The sequence below is a fragment of the Pelodiscus sinensis genome, chromosome 9 (assembly GCF_049634645.1).
Source record: "Pelodiscus sinensis isolate JC-2024 chromosome 9, ASM4963464v1, whole genome shotgun sequence".
NCBI lineage: Eukaryota > Metazoa > Chordata > Testudines > Trionychidae > Pelodiscus > Pelodiscus sinensis.
This window is the reverse complement of record NC_134719.1, coordinates 9777000-9790074: the sequence shown is the minus strand read 5'-3', so window position 1 is coordinate 9790074 and position 13075 is coordinate 9777000. Positions and strand designations below refer to the sequence as shown.

General features: G+C 42.3%; 1 protein-coding gene across 2 annotated transcripts in view; it reads right to left on the bottom strand.

The window, feature by feature from the left end:
* Positions 1 to 13075, bottom strand: part of LOC102453516 (protein zyg-11 homolog B) — a 51103-nt gene that overhangs the window by 6175 nt on the left and 31853 nt on the right. Inside the window, exons 6-13 of one of the 2 annotated variants that reach the window (XM_075935985.1) lie at positions 10550 to 10614; positions 9095 to 9194; positions 8947 to 8997; positions 4327 to 4488; positions 3929 to 3976; positions 3485 to 3682; positions 3337 to 3389; positions 2336 to 2433 (exon numbers count right to left, since the gene is read on the bottom strand). In XM_075935985.1, the coding sequence (XP_075792100.1) occupies positions 2336 to 2433; positions 3337 to 3389; positions 3485 to 3682; positions 3929 to 3976; positions 4327 to 4488; positions 8947 to 8997; positions 9095 to 9194; positions 10550 to 10614 (775 nt within the window). The remainder of the gene's footprint in view (positions 1 to 2335; positions 2434 to 3336; positions 3390 to 3484; positions 3683 to 3928; positions 3977 to 4326; positions 4489 to 8946; positions 8998 to 9094; positions 9195 to 10549; positions 10615 to 13075) is intronic. The other variant, XM_075935986.1, reaches the window with a different exon arrangement.

Here is a 13075-nt window from a genome sequence, read left to right as displayed (position 1 = left end):
CCTGATAGCAGCAGGCACAAAGCCATTGCTGTCAATAACATTACATCCAGAGACTGAAAGTAACTCATTCCTCCCAGAGATCAAAGGAGCTATATGCATACACTATGGAGAGTACTGAAGGCACATGCACCTAAATCATGTGAGAAATAGACACAGTGAGCATTCAGAACATAACAGCAGCATATTAGGTCAGACCAAAGGTCCATTTAGCTCAGTATTCAGACTTCTGACAGCGACTAATGCAAATCCCCCAGAGGAAATGAACAGACCAAGTGATCTATCCCCTGTCACCCATTCCGAGCTCCGAGGCTAGGGACATCATCCCTGCGCATCCAAGCTAATAGGGGCTGATGGACCTATCCCCAATGAATTTACTCTAGCAGGGAGTTCTACAGATTGCCTGCTGTTTTTTTAACAAAATACTTCCTTTTGTCTTTTTGAAATTGATGTTTATTAATTTCATTTGATGACGCCTAGTTCTTGTGTTATGGGAGAGAGTAAACAATTTTTCCTTATCTACTTTCTCTGCACCAGTCATAATTTTATAGGCCTCTAAACAAATAACACCTTAGCGGTCTCTTTTCCAAGCTGAAAAGACCCAGTCTTATTAATCTCTTCTCATGTGGCAGCTGTTCCATATCACTAATCATTTTGTTGCCCTTTTCTGAACCTTTTCTAATTCCCAGGGCTCGAAAAATAGTGTAATCTACTCGCTCGTGGCAAGTAGATTACACCCTGGAAGAGCCGGCGCGAAGCGATCTGTGCATGCGCAGAACGATCTGCACATGCGCAGAGCACAGAACTGCGCGGCTGGTGAGCCGGGCTCGCCGCCGCTCAGCAAGCCCTGCTAATTCCAATACATCTTTTTGAGATGAGGCGACCACATCTGTACATAGTATTCAAGATGTGGGTGCACCATGGATTTATATAGAGACAATATGATATTTTCTGTATTATTATGTATTCCTTTCTTTCAAGTAGTGAGCTTGTTCTGTGAGTCTGCATTTAGCTACGCTAAGGGAATACTTTTTGCTGATAGCACCTTTCATCAGATCTCTGGTCTACACTGTGAGCTTAGGTTGACATATTCAGCATTAGGTTGAATTTGTAATATGTGTTTACACAGCTGAGTCCCTCCCATTGACCTAAAGAGCTTTTGAAATCAACTCCTGTACTCCACCTGAACAAGTGGAGTAAAGCCAGAGTCAACATTCACCCTCTGAAGTGATGATCCAGAGTGCTCTTGTGAGCACTTCAAACTCCAGTGCTCTTCAGCCAGGCCAGCAGGAAAAGCCCTGGGGGACTTCTGAATGAACACATATGCCCAAAGGCACACACACACTCCAGGAGGGAACCTTTAAGAGAGCCACTCTATCTGATTGCTAGGGGGACGGGGAGAATGGAAGGGGAAGAGTTCATGCAGGCAGAGCTCTGAACCAACAAAATTAATGCTGATATCTAAGCCAAAATTGCACAGGGCATAGTGGAAAAGAGCTACATAAGGGACATATAACAATGCCATCTGAAAGAGAGAGGCTTAGACAACTGTACTACAGGACAAGGCTAGTGAACAGATGCTCTTTTTCTAAGTCACAAACATGGGAGGATGATGACAGGCACCCATAACCACCCACAACAATGTTTGCATCCCTTGAGGCACTGGGATACTAGCCCAGAATTACAAACTGCTACAGGGACTGTGGGACAGCGACCTACAGTGCATCAACTCTGGAGTCAATGCAACCCCCTGGCAGTGAGGATGTGCTCTGACTATAGCTACCTAGCGGGGACATACAAAAAAAAAAAATCACATTTGCTAAATCGGATGCTCAAAGTTGAATTAAATAAAATCATCATCATTTTGTAGTGTAGACATACCCTGAGCTTAAGAAACCCACTTCGTGTTACCCAGCAAGCCAGTGTAAAAATGGAAATCAATCAAAATACAGGATGGCACCAATACCTTAGGAAATTACTGCTTACTATACTCTCTGCTCTTCTTTAAATAGAATGAGAACTTACGTTGTCCATCACTTTGTATTATATATTTATTGGTGAAAATTCTGAACAAAAAGTTATTTCTAGAAAGCCCAATGAAATATGGTTAACATGCATCTGTTGTGACCTAATGTGCATATCAAAAATAAAATCCATTTAGATAGAAAAATGTAGCTAAAAGGAGTTTCTGCCCCTATTTTAAGCAAAACCTTAACATGTCTTTCCCCATCAGAGTTAAGGATGAAGACCATGAGATCTTCCTGGACTCTTTTAGCTATTCTGGTAGACTTGATGTAAGAAGGTAGTAATTTAAATGTATTTATATCTTAGTACGTACGGTTTTTGCTGCAGACATGCTGCATGGCCCACACTGCCCACAGCTGAACTCCAGGCGTCATGAAGCAGCCAAGAAGGGGGAAAAACGGGTTGAAAGACCTACAGATTAAAAACAAATAGATTCTCAGCAATTCATTTGAATACTGGATGCCATTACTACCGAGACCATACCTTAACTACATATTTAGTTAACAGTCTAGATAAGAAAGACAGTGGTGATATGTTAGAGTTTTGGATGTAGTAATTGACGTTTCTTCCCAGTTTACAAATGTTATTTACCAGTCAGTCACTACACTAAGCCGCAGTATCTGGTGCCTCACATTACTTAAAGGCAAAAGTACCTGGCCAGTGTTAAAGAGATCATACAAAATGGTCTAATGATCCAATCCAGCCTTAAAACCAGTGAATTTATGGCATACAACATCACACTACATTACTATAGCTCAATACCTAATATATTGTTTAGTTTCTTCATATGTTCCTCTGAACATTCACCCAAAAGAGTAGGGCCGGCCCAAGCCATTTTGGCACCCCAGGCCCTGGGCGGGCGGCACCGCCCCGGGCACACGGTGCATGTGCGGGCCCACCCCCAGGGCGCATGGGTCTGCCCCCAGGCACATGGCGGATGCGCGAGCTTGCCCCCCCATGCAGGGCCCCATGGCGGGAAGAGCACTGAGGGGGTTAACGCGGCCCCCCGCTCCGGGCGGCTAATGCCCGGCTTGCCCACCCCTTAGTCCAGCCCTGCTAAAGAGGTAAATAGGGCTATACTCTAGGAGACGAGCACTATATCCAGCTCTGAAAGGAGACCCACACTAACTCATTTCTCCTATCACCCCTACCCACCTAATAGAGGTTTCAGATGGGAAGCATGGTTTTATTCATAGGGATAATGTTTAGCAGGCAACCTGCAACGTTTCAGGCACAGACCCATAATTTTTAGAGCAACTTAAAGGGTGTTGGGGAGTTAGTATTTTCCAAATTATAAATCAAGGCAATAGTTACCTGTAGGCAACCATCTCACATTCTGGAGTTGGCCAATTCAAAATGGCTGAGTGCTACAAGATAGAAAATCAAATGCTGTAATATTTAATGCTAGTTACAGACAATTAACATTGATATAAACAGAGAATATTTTTAGCCATTTCTGTACCAGTTGTTCAAGAAGAGATGTCCTCTGAGTGCGACTCAATGTCCAGGCCTGCTCTCCTCGAGATATCAAGTGAGCAATAATCCCAGCTGCAAAGTAACTGACTTCTACCTCAACACTGTGCAACAGTTTACTGATGTGGTCTATGAAGTCTTTCCACATTAACTCAGAATGTAGCTCTTTCACCTCCGCTATGTTGTTCTATAGGAAAACAGAATTAAAAAAAAATATTTTAAAAAATGAAGTATTAATGAGTGTCTAACTGCTTTGGGAACACAGGCAACGTAATTTAAAAAGCATAATATCAAACACAGAGCTCAAACAGCCCAGTATACAAGGTTAAGAAAACAACAGTGTACCATTTAAGCCAATTTTCAAATAGCAATTAAATATGGAGACAATTAAGAACAATTTCTGTGAAATTTTTAATTTTTCTAGTCTTCTTACCAGAAGGCCAAGAACTTTCTGTTGGATAGATGATTCAGATGGGAATGACTGCAAAGTGAAATTTCAATATGTAAGTCACAAAGTAATGGTTTGTTAATGCTGAAACTTTAGAATCAAGGAATGCAATCCACCTCCTTATTTTTATTTATATGGAGCTATACTTCTCATAGAACTGGAAGGGATGGCCTTGAAAAACCATCAAGTCCAGTCCCTTACACCCTTCTGGCAGGATGACTGTACCATCCCTGGCAGATTTACACCAGATCCCTAAATGGCCCCCCTCAAGGATTGAACTCACAACCCTAGGTTTAGCAGGCCTATGCACAAACCACTGAGCTATCCCTCCCTTCATCTCTGATTAGAATGGAAATTTATATATAGCAAACCATAGTCCTCACCTCTAACACTCTCATGAAGAGTTCTAGCCCTTGATTTTCAATAAAGTGCCTACACGTGGTTGGAGATTCATCAGTGAGATTCCAAAGTGCACTAAGTGTAAACTTGAGTGTAGTATCCACTAGATTCTGATTTGTTTTCTGCTTAACTATTTGTAGAAGTTGCTGAAAAAGAAAGAATAAAAACTATTTGAAGTTGTGTGTTTTAGTCCTAGATCGTCATCTTTGTTTATACAAGGCAAGACTGGGAAAATGAGTAATGACATCTTGGATTAGAATGGAAATTTATGTACGCAGCAATTAACACGTTCTTAAAAACCTTTAATGATGGAGATTCCACAACTTTCTTAGGTAATTTTTTCCATTGCTCAACTATCCTTACATGTAGGAAGCTTTTCCTAATGTCTAGCCTAAATTTCCTTTGCTGCAACTTCAGCACATTGTTTTTTGTCCAGTCATCATTGGGTAAGGAGAACAATTTATCACCCTTCTCTTTTAATAACCTTTTATATACTTGAAGACTTATGTCCCCCTCCGGTCTTTTCTTTTCCAGACTAAACAAACGCGCTTTTCCCCAATCTTTCTTTGAGAGTCATGTTTTCTAGACCTTTAATTATGTTTATATTCTCTCTCAAATTTGTCCAGATGTTTCCTAAAGTGCAGTGCCTAGAACTGGACACAATAGGCAAGATGGGGCCATCGCAGTGCTGAGTAGAGTGGAAGAATTCCTTTCATGTCTTGTTTACAATACTTCTCTGCTAATACAGGTGGTGCCTCCCCAAACTGGAATTCTCTTCTCTGGCAACATCCATGGTTTAGCATGACCACAGATGTTCCTGAGTCAGAACCTGGTAGCCTAGTGGCAGAAGGGCAATCCAGGAGAGGCCCAGCTGAAACAGCGGGACGGGGCAGAGGCTGGGAGTGGCAGCAGCCCCTGGCAGCCTGTAGCATTGGGACTGGAGCTAGCAGCAGCTCCTGGCACTGGAGCCAGGTCAAGGCAGCTCCTGACAGTGCAGAACCAGGCTGGAAACAGCTTATGGTAGCATGGGGCTGGGGCCAGAGCCCTGGGCAGCCCAGGGAAGCAGGGCCAAAGCCTGTGGGCTGCCGCAGGACAGGAGTCCAAGCCCGTAGAACCCCATGGCGGTAGGATCAGGGCTGGAGCTGGTGGCAGCCCCAGCAGCCCACAGCAGCATGGGGCCAGAGACTGCGGGCTGCCACAGGGCAGGAGCCGAAGCCCACAGCAGCCCATGGCAGCAGAATTATGATCGGGGCTGGCGGCAGTCCCAGCAGCCCACAGCAGCATGGGGCCAGAGCCCGTGGGGCTGGGACAGGAGCCTGAGCCCTTGGCAGACCCCGAATGCCAGATCAGGGCCAGAGTCAGCCCCTGGTAGCTAGCAGTAGGATGGGGCTGGAGTCTGGCAGGCAGTCCAGCCAGGGCAGCAGCAGTGAGGCCAGCAACCCAGCCGGCAGCCCGACTGGGGCTGTAGGTAGTGGGGATCCACAGAGCTGGCAGAGTCAGCAGCTGGAGGATGTGGCAAGGAAGCTTCTCTGGTCCAGCAAATTTCCTGGTTTGGACCCGTAAGGTCCTAAGGGTATCAGATCAGAGAGGTCCAACCCATATATTCCAGAATGTTCGCTTGTATTGTAACACGACTGTATTGTTGATTCACTATAACCTCCACATTGATCCTTTTCTACAATACTCTGTCCTATGCAGTTATTTACCATTTTGTATTTATGTACCTTCATTAGAACAGTACTTTGGATTTATCCTTATTTAAATTATCCTAATATTTCAGACCATTTTTCCAATTTGCCAAGATCATTTTGAATTATAATCACATCCTCCAAGATGCCTGCAACCCCCTTTCAGGCTGATACCATCCACAAACGTTGTGAGGGTGATTTCTGTGCCATTCAGGACTGATCCCTGCAGGACCCCACTCAATACGCCCTTCCAGCTTGACTGTGGACCATTAATAATTACTCTGTGCATTCACCTTATAGTAGGTTCACCTAGGATGTATTTTCCTAGTTTGATTATGAGACAGTATTAAAAAACAAAAACAAAAAATCACACGAGTTGAAATTCAGATCTACTGCTTCACCCCTCACATACCAATTCACAAGGCTTGCTACTTTATCATAGTTGCATGTTAGGTTGATTGGACATGATTTCCTCTTCACAAATCTATACTGATTGGTTGGACCTCCCTGGTCCAGTACACCCTTGGGACCTGATTGGTCCCAAACAAGGGAGTTTGCCGGACTAGGAGAGGTCAATTCTGGCCCCCCTGGGCTCTCCTCAGGTCCATCAGCAGACCAGGCTGGGCCCTCCATCTGGCTCCTCTCCTCTATGCCCCTAGCCAAGTTGCACTGCCGGGTCCGGCCTCGGCCACCAAGCAGGCTCTGCGCCCCTGGCCAGGCTGTGCTGCTGGGTCCGAACCTGGCCCCCAGGCAAGCTCTGCGCCCCCAGCCCTAGCCTCTGTGCTGCTGGGTCCAACCCTGGCCAGCTGGCGGGCTCCATGCTGCCAGCGTCCTGTCCCCAGGCTGGCTCAAGCTGCCAGCCCTCGCACCAGGGTCTGGGCTTCTCCCCAACATGGGGCTCTCTGGTCCTGCATCATCCAGATGTTGTTGGACCAGAGAGTGCTGGACCACAGAGATTCAACCTGTACCGAAAATAAGCTGCCTGATCTAGAATAGGGATGTTAGGAAGCGGGTAATTTGCCAATCCTGTGGTCAATGCAACTTTTATCAACTCCACGATTAGTCAGTAAGGGAGGGCAGTTAGAGCATTCTGTCCTGGTTCGGGCCGGGTCCCAGCTTCATTTCCCTGCTGCAAAGCTGCAACATTAGGGACAGGGAAGCCAGTGAGAGAGTGCACTGGCTCAATCCCTGGTCCTGCAGGATCACAGCATGACCCCCCTTCTGTGGCTCTGCAACATTAAGGGATCGGGGAGCTGGTACAGGAGCTCACTGGCTCAGTGTGTTGGACCCATACACTGCAAATGTTGCAGACCAGAGCCCTGCAAAAAAAAGCCAAGCTTTCCTTGGTTTCACTGCATTTCACAAAGATTAAAAAAAAAAAAAAAAAAAAAATCACAGTAGGCTCACTAGCTAACCCCTGGCCCACCTGGGAAATAGAGCACTTTAATGCATTGCTATAGAGTTTGCCTTTCCCCCTTGAAAGACCTTGTAATGTAAATAAGGTCCTGCAAAAACTAACCCTAGTCTCTGAAGTAGTCTCTGAAGTAGAGAGGTAGCTGTGTTAGTCTGATCTTGCTAAAACAAAAGGAAAAACTACGTAGCACTTTAAAGACTAACAAGATGGTTTAATAGGCGATGAGCTTTCGTGGGCCAGACAAACTTCCTCAGATCATATTCTGAAAGGGAATTGAAATGACCATATATACCAAAGGAATACAAAGAAAAAAGTGAAGACATTTTTAAACTGACAAATCAGATTTAGAATAGAAGGTGGGGCGAGGAAGAGGGAGGGAGGGAATAGCTGTTTATAAGTCAATGAATGGCTAATCAGGGGTGATAAGTGGAGAAGTTGTATTTATAATGTGTAAGGTAATTAGCATCTTTGTTAAGGCCTGTTCATAAAGTGTAAAATTTAAGAACGAATTAAAGTTCTGAAGTTTCTTTCTGTAATCTGGTGTTGAAGGAAAAAATGTAGGAAAAATTGCCAAAATATTCTATTACACAGTTTTAAAAAGAGAACACATAAAAATTCCATATTAAACTAAAGTTGGTAAGGGGAAATATTAAATATTAATTTAAGACTATTTCTGGGTGTTTAATTACTAGTAGCCACTACTTTTAGCAACTTGAGTCAAATACATTGGACCAAGATTCTGACTTTTTTGGTTCTGCAATGAACTCCACTAAGCCATCTAATTTATTCTGAAGAGAATTAAGATTTATCACTGTTCAACAGCTATCATTTGAACATCTGTCCTGCACAGACATTAAGGTAATATAGTTTAGTATACTGGCTGAAGCGCAACGTTAGAGTTGTGTTCTGCATCACAGTCTTTCTAGAAATCGAGAGACACATTTCTGAAATATGTATTTCCGCTATCCTGAAGTTGAGGCCACCAGACTTCAGCTGAAACTAGGTCCCAGGAATAATTACTTCTGATAGCTCGTGCTTGGTTTCAGTTTGATTTCAAAATCCAGTAAAAATTTGTTTAACTTTTTTAAAAGATGTGAGATGCCTAATTTAGCCTGTGTGTATTGTCGCAGCCAGTTGATGCCACAGTGGCCCTATCTATTGTAGCTGTGTGCCAAGGTAAACATGTCCAGGGGAGCTTGTTTTCAAGGTAAGGTTCAATACAAATTTACAAAAAGTTTTGATGGAAAACTGACATATACTGTAGTCATTTAATCCTAACACAATCAAATTATTTACTTTGGTTTCTATTTAACTCATTAACATGGTGAGTGCTCTCCTGACAGTCTGGGGTTCCAATTTTTCCTGGTAGCTGTACTGACAGAAGGTAAAATTAACTACGTATTTTTAGTTGAATAGACTACACCTAACTGTAACCAATTTCAAATTATTTAAAATAGGAGATCCAGGGTAGCAATTTGTAAGAGCCACAATATTGGACTTACCCTAACTATGAAGAGTTCTGCACCAAGTTGAGCTGTTTGCTCAGTTGAAAGCTATAAACAAAAATATTAGATGAATATCAGAGAAATCACTAGGACTGTGGAAATTATATTTCACCACTACTACATTTATAAGATTTTTTTTTTTTACCTTTGCAGCTAGAATGGAGATTATAGCCACTGCCATCCTCTGCATATTTTGATCTTCATGGTTACACAGCCATTGCATAACAAGCTTGGCTGCTTCAAATCTGAAAGTTAACAGTTTTTATTTTCAGAACAGAAGTTATGTTAAGTTATAAAAGGAAACATATGCCCCAGTCAGTAGATATTGGAAATACTGTGCTTTGTCCCATGCAGATGAATATGAACAGTGGAATTAAGAGTAGGCAAACCTACTTTCAGGCCCATGCAATGAGTGAAATCTAAAGAGCAACCCTCAGAAAAGTTTCAACATTGGTTCTTACAACTGCCTTTATGTAAGCTAAAGAAAACCACCAATAAATCTATCTACTGAAAACCTAAAGAGCTTACAGTCTGCTTGTCTGCTACAGAAAATATAAAATCTTCAGTTAGGCCAAACTCACAGGGATTACTCAGATTTCAGGATCTGCTCCCTGAGGCCTTGTCTGAACTTACTTGGAAAGTGAAATTAAGATATGCAACTCCAGCTATGTTAATTATCTAGCTGGAGTCGACAATTTTCACAATGGTAGCTGTGTTAGCCTGTAACTTTGAAAACAAGTAGTTCTGTAGCACCTTAGAAGCTACTTCATTTTATATATATATATATATATATCACACACTTATTTGTTGGTCTCTAAGGTGCTACAATACTACTTGTTATACCTTAACTCAACCTTTGGCACTGTTGACTTCCCTTACTCCTTGCAAATCGAGGAGTACTAACATCCACGGAGGTATGTTCATTGTTTGATTTAGCAAGTCTTTACTAAACCCACTAAACAGAACTTCAGAAGATCGACTTCTGCAGCCTCATGCTTCCCATTAATGAAGACATGGCCCCAAGGTCTCTCTTACTAGAGATTTAATATTAAAGTACAAGGTCTTTTTTTCTTGAGAGAGAGATGGCTTATCTAAAACCAGAAATAACCTCTCACTTTCTCTGCCTTATAGCTTCTGACCTAGGCATGTTGGATTTAAACCCTCAAAAGCCTTCTAATATAATTGCTCAATAAAGAGACCACTGCCAAATGACAAAACTCACTTCCACAATTCCAGAGAGTCAGCAAACTGGAAATTAAATTCTGATCTCTGTTACACCAATTTACAGCTTGAATAATTTATCTTAATTCAATTGCCGTTTAGACAAGAATTTTTTCAGACCTACAATCCATATAAATTTTGAATTATGGGCCCCAAAAATTCTCATTTCCAAAGTGAGTTACTATGGGATCGGAGAGCAGAAACGAACCTTACAAATCAATATCAGGTATCCGAAATGACAATACAGAATTCTGTATTTCCTGAAACTAGCCCAACAATTAGCATATTTCAAAGAAATGCTACTACCCAGAAAATTAAATAAAGATGACAACTGATATATTGCTCTACATTCTATTTTAATTAACAGGATGACATTTACCTGTTAAATGGAACATCCTGAAGGATCCTGTCACTGCATAGTGAAAGAAGACAATTCTTCTGAAGCTATATGAGATTTAAAAAAAAAAAAAGTTCAGCAAAAGAATACAAACATTTCAAAGTGCTTCCTTGTTACACAAAAAATGTACATGTTTGGTGAATCCTGTACTATGCAGAAAATGGTTATCCTTTTAAACAAGGAGAAATGTCAAATTCTTCTGGAATAAAGCCACAAGACTTTTACGTAACAATAACATCCTCTTCACTACCAAATATACCATATAATTATTGGGAAGTCAAGTTTCTCATGGTCTTTTTACTCAGTACAAACTATAAAGGTTTTTTTGGGGTGACAGTGGTGTCAAGTTGTACAATGTCAGTTTCTTATTGTGAATTAAGGTTTCTGCAAATGACTATTAATAATTGACCTTCAAATGGGTAAGGTTAACAACTTAAGAAGTAGATAGACATGGCCACAGAGATATATTGGCTGTACCATAGTTTTGTACCTAAAACATTTCTTCTTCTTACAATTAAACTCTATGTTCCAATGAAGTGGGAGAAAGCGTTCAAATAAAATAAAATAATCTGTAACTTTCTTTAAAGCTATATCCCAAAATACAGAGCACTCTAGACCAATTAGCCTACCATAATTAATGAGATCTGCAAATTGTTCACAATCTCTGAAATCCAGACGATAAAAATGGTTATTTATTGTCAGAGGAAAATACTAGAAAATCTTTGGAAGAGGACAAAAAAATGGATTTATCAATATTGTCTAGACTAGTGATACTCAGTGGTTTGGGTCAAATTAGCGATCAAGTGTGCCAGTGTGAATAACTGTAAATAATATATAATCAACTAAATATTATTCTCTCAGCAAATGAGTTAATAATTTAGTGCAAGCTGATATTCTAATTCATTAACATAGTAAAAGCATCCTGATAGTTTATTAATGAAATCAGAGTTCTTTAAGAGCCTGTGCTGCAAAGAAACACAGGAGATATATTAAAGAGCCAGTTGCGACTCACAAGCTATAGTCTGACTGTAGGCCAAAGGCGAAAAGGAAACACTGTACCAGATATTAAAAACAGGAGGGGGGGGGGGCGGTTAAACCATCTGGCAACCCTACGTGAGACTCTCCCAAAACATACTGCTGAGACTGGCAGCCTCCTTCATTATATCAGGCATATACTAACTTTCGGGAAAAGGTAGGCATTCATTCCTCACAATCTGTAGAATGGGATACAACTCCCACATCTTTAACCTAGCTTAACCTCTTTGAAACAAGGCACAAGCAAATCCTAAGAGGTCTGCTACTACTTTGCTGCTCATCATCCAAAATGAGTTTTGTAATGAAGGACTATACAAAAAGTTTCTACATTCCTCTTTGGAGGGAAGCTTTCCTCCAATACGTTATATTACACATGCTTTACTAAGCAATAACCCACAGGCATCATTGTAGGGAGAAATGGTACTGGTATATCCAAAATCTTCCACCAGAAACTTCAGGGCTGTTTTTGTTAAGGACAACATAATCAGTTCTGGACTTTTACTTAACTCAATCCTGCCTGAAAAATACTGATGTTAGATATCATGTATTTTAGTAATCAGAGGCAGCAGCGCAGGATGGCAGGCGTAGCCGGTCTGCGAGGGGAGCTGGTTTTAAAGTTGGCTCCCTGCACAAACTGGCTCCTGCTTGCTAGCCTGTGCTGCTCCCTCTGATATAGAAGCAGTAGCACAGAGCAGATGCAGCAGCCCCTGTCTACTGGATCCTGAGCTCCCCACGACCAGAGGTTGCTCTGGCATCCCACAGGCTCCCCCCCCCTACACTGCTGCCTCTGGAGCTCATAAGGAGCCAGCTTTTAAATCAATTGCCCCCAAGCACCAGCTCCTGGCTCCCCCCACCGCCTCTATGGCAGGCAGTAAGGAGGGGGCAGGGAGGCGGTTCTGTCCCTGCCAGCTCCCCATGTGTACTGGCTCCCACCTGCACCCCCATGCTGCTGCCTCTGATACAGAGGCAGCAGCACAGAGTGTGTCTGTGTGGGAGAGCGGGGACAGGCAACTCTTCATGAGCCGATATGTGTGAGGAGCCAGCTTCCTGTGTTTACCAGCTCCCGTCTCTCCCATTCAACCTCCACTGGAATGAGCATGGATGGGGAGCGGTCTTAAAAGCCAGCTCCTCATGGGCACCAGCTCCTGCCTCCACCTTGCTGCCTCTGATATAGAGGCAGCAAGGGTGTTTGTGTACGTGTAGTTGTTTGGATTAATTGAGAAAGCCCAGGCTTATCAGTTAATCGTTTAAATGACTATATGCTAACATCCCTACTGGATAATAGTATCATGGTGATCACAACTGGACCATAGTTGTCAGATAGCTAAATGGTGATATATCTCCTGTTTGTCCTTTCTGTTCTGGTTCTGTTTTCTGCTGTGTGAAGAAATGTTTAGCACAGTTACTGAGTTTTGTGCATACAATAGTCAACAGAGATGTCAATAGATACTATTCTTTTATTTGCCTCTTCTT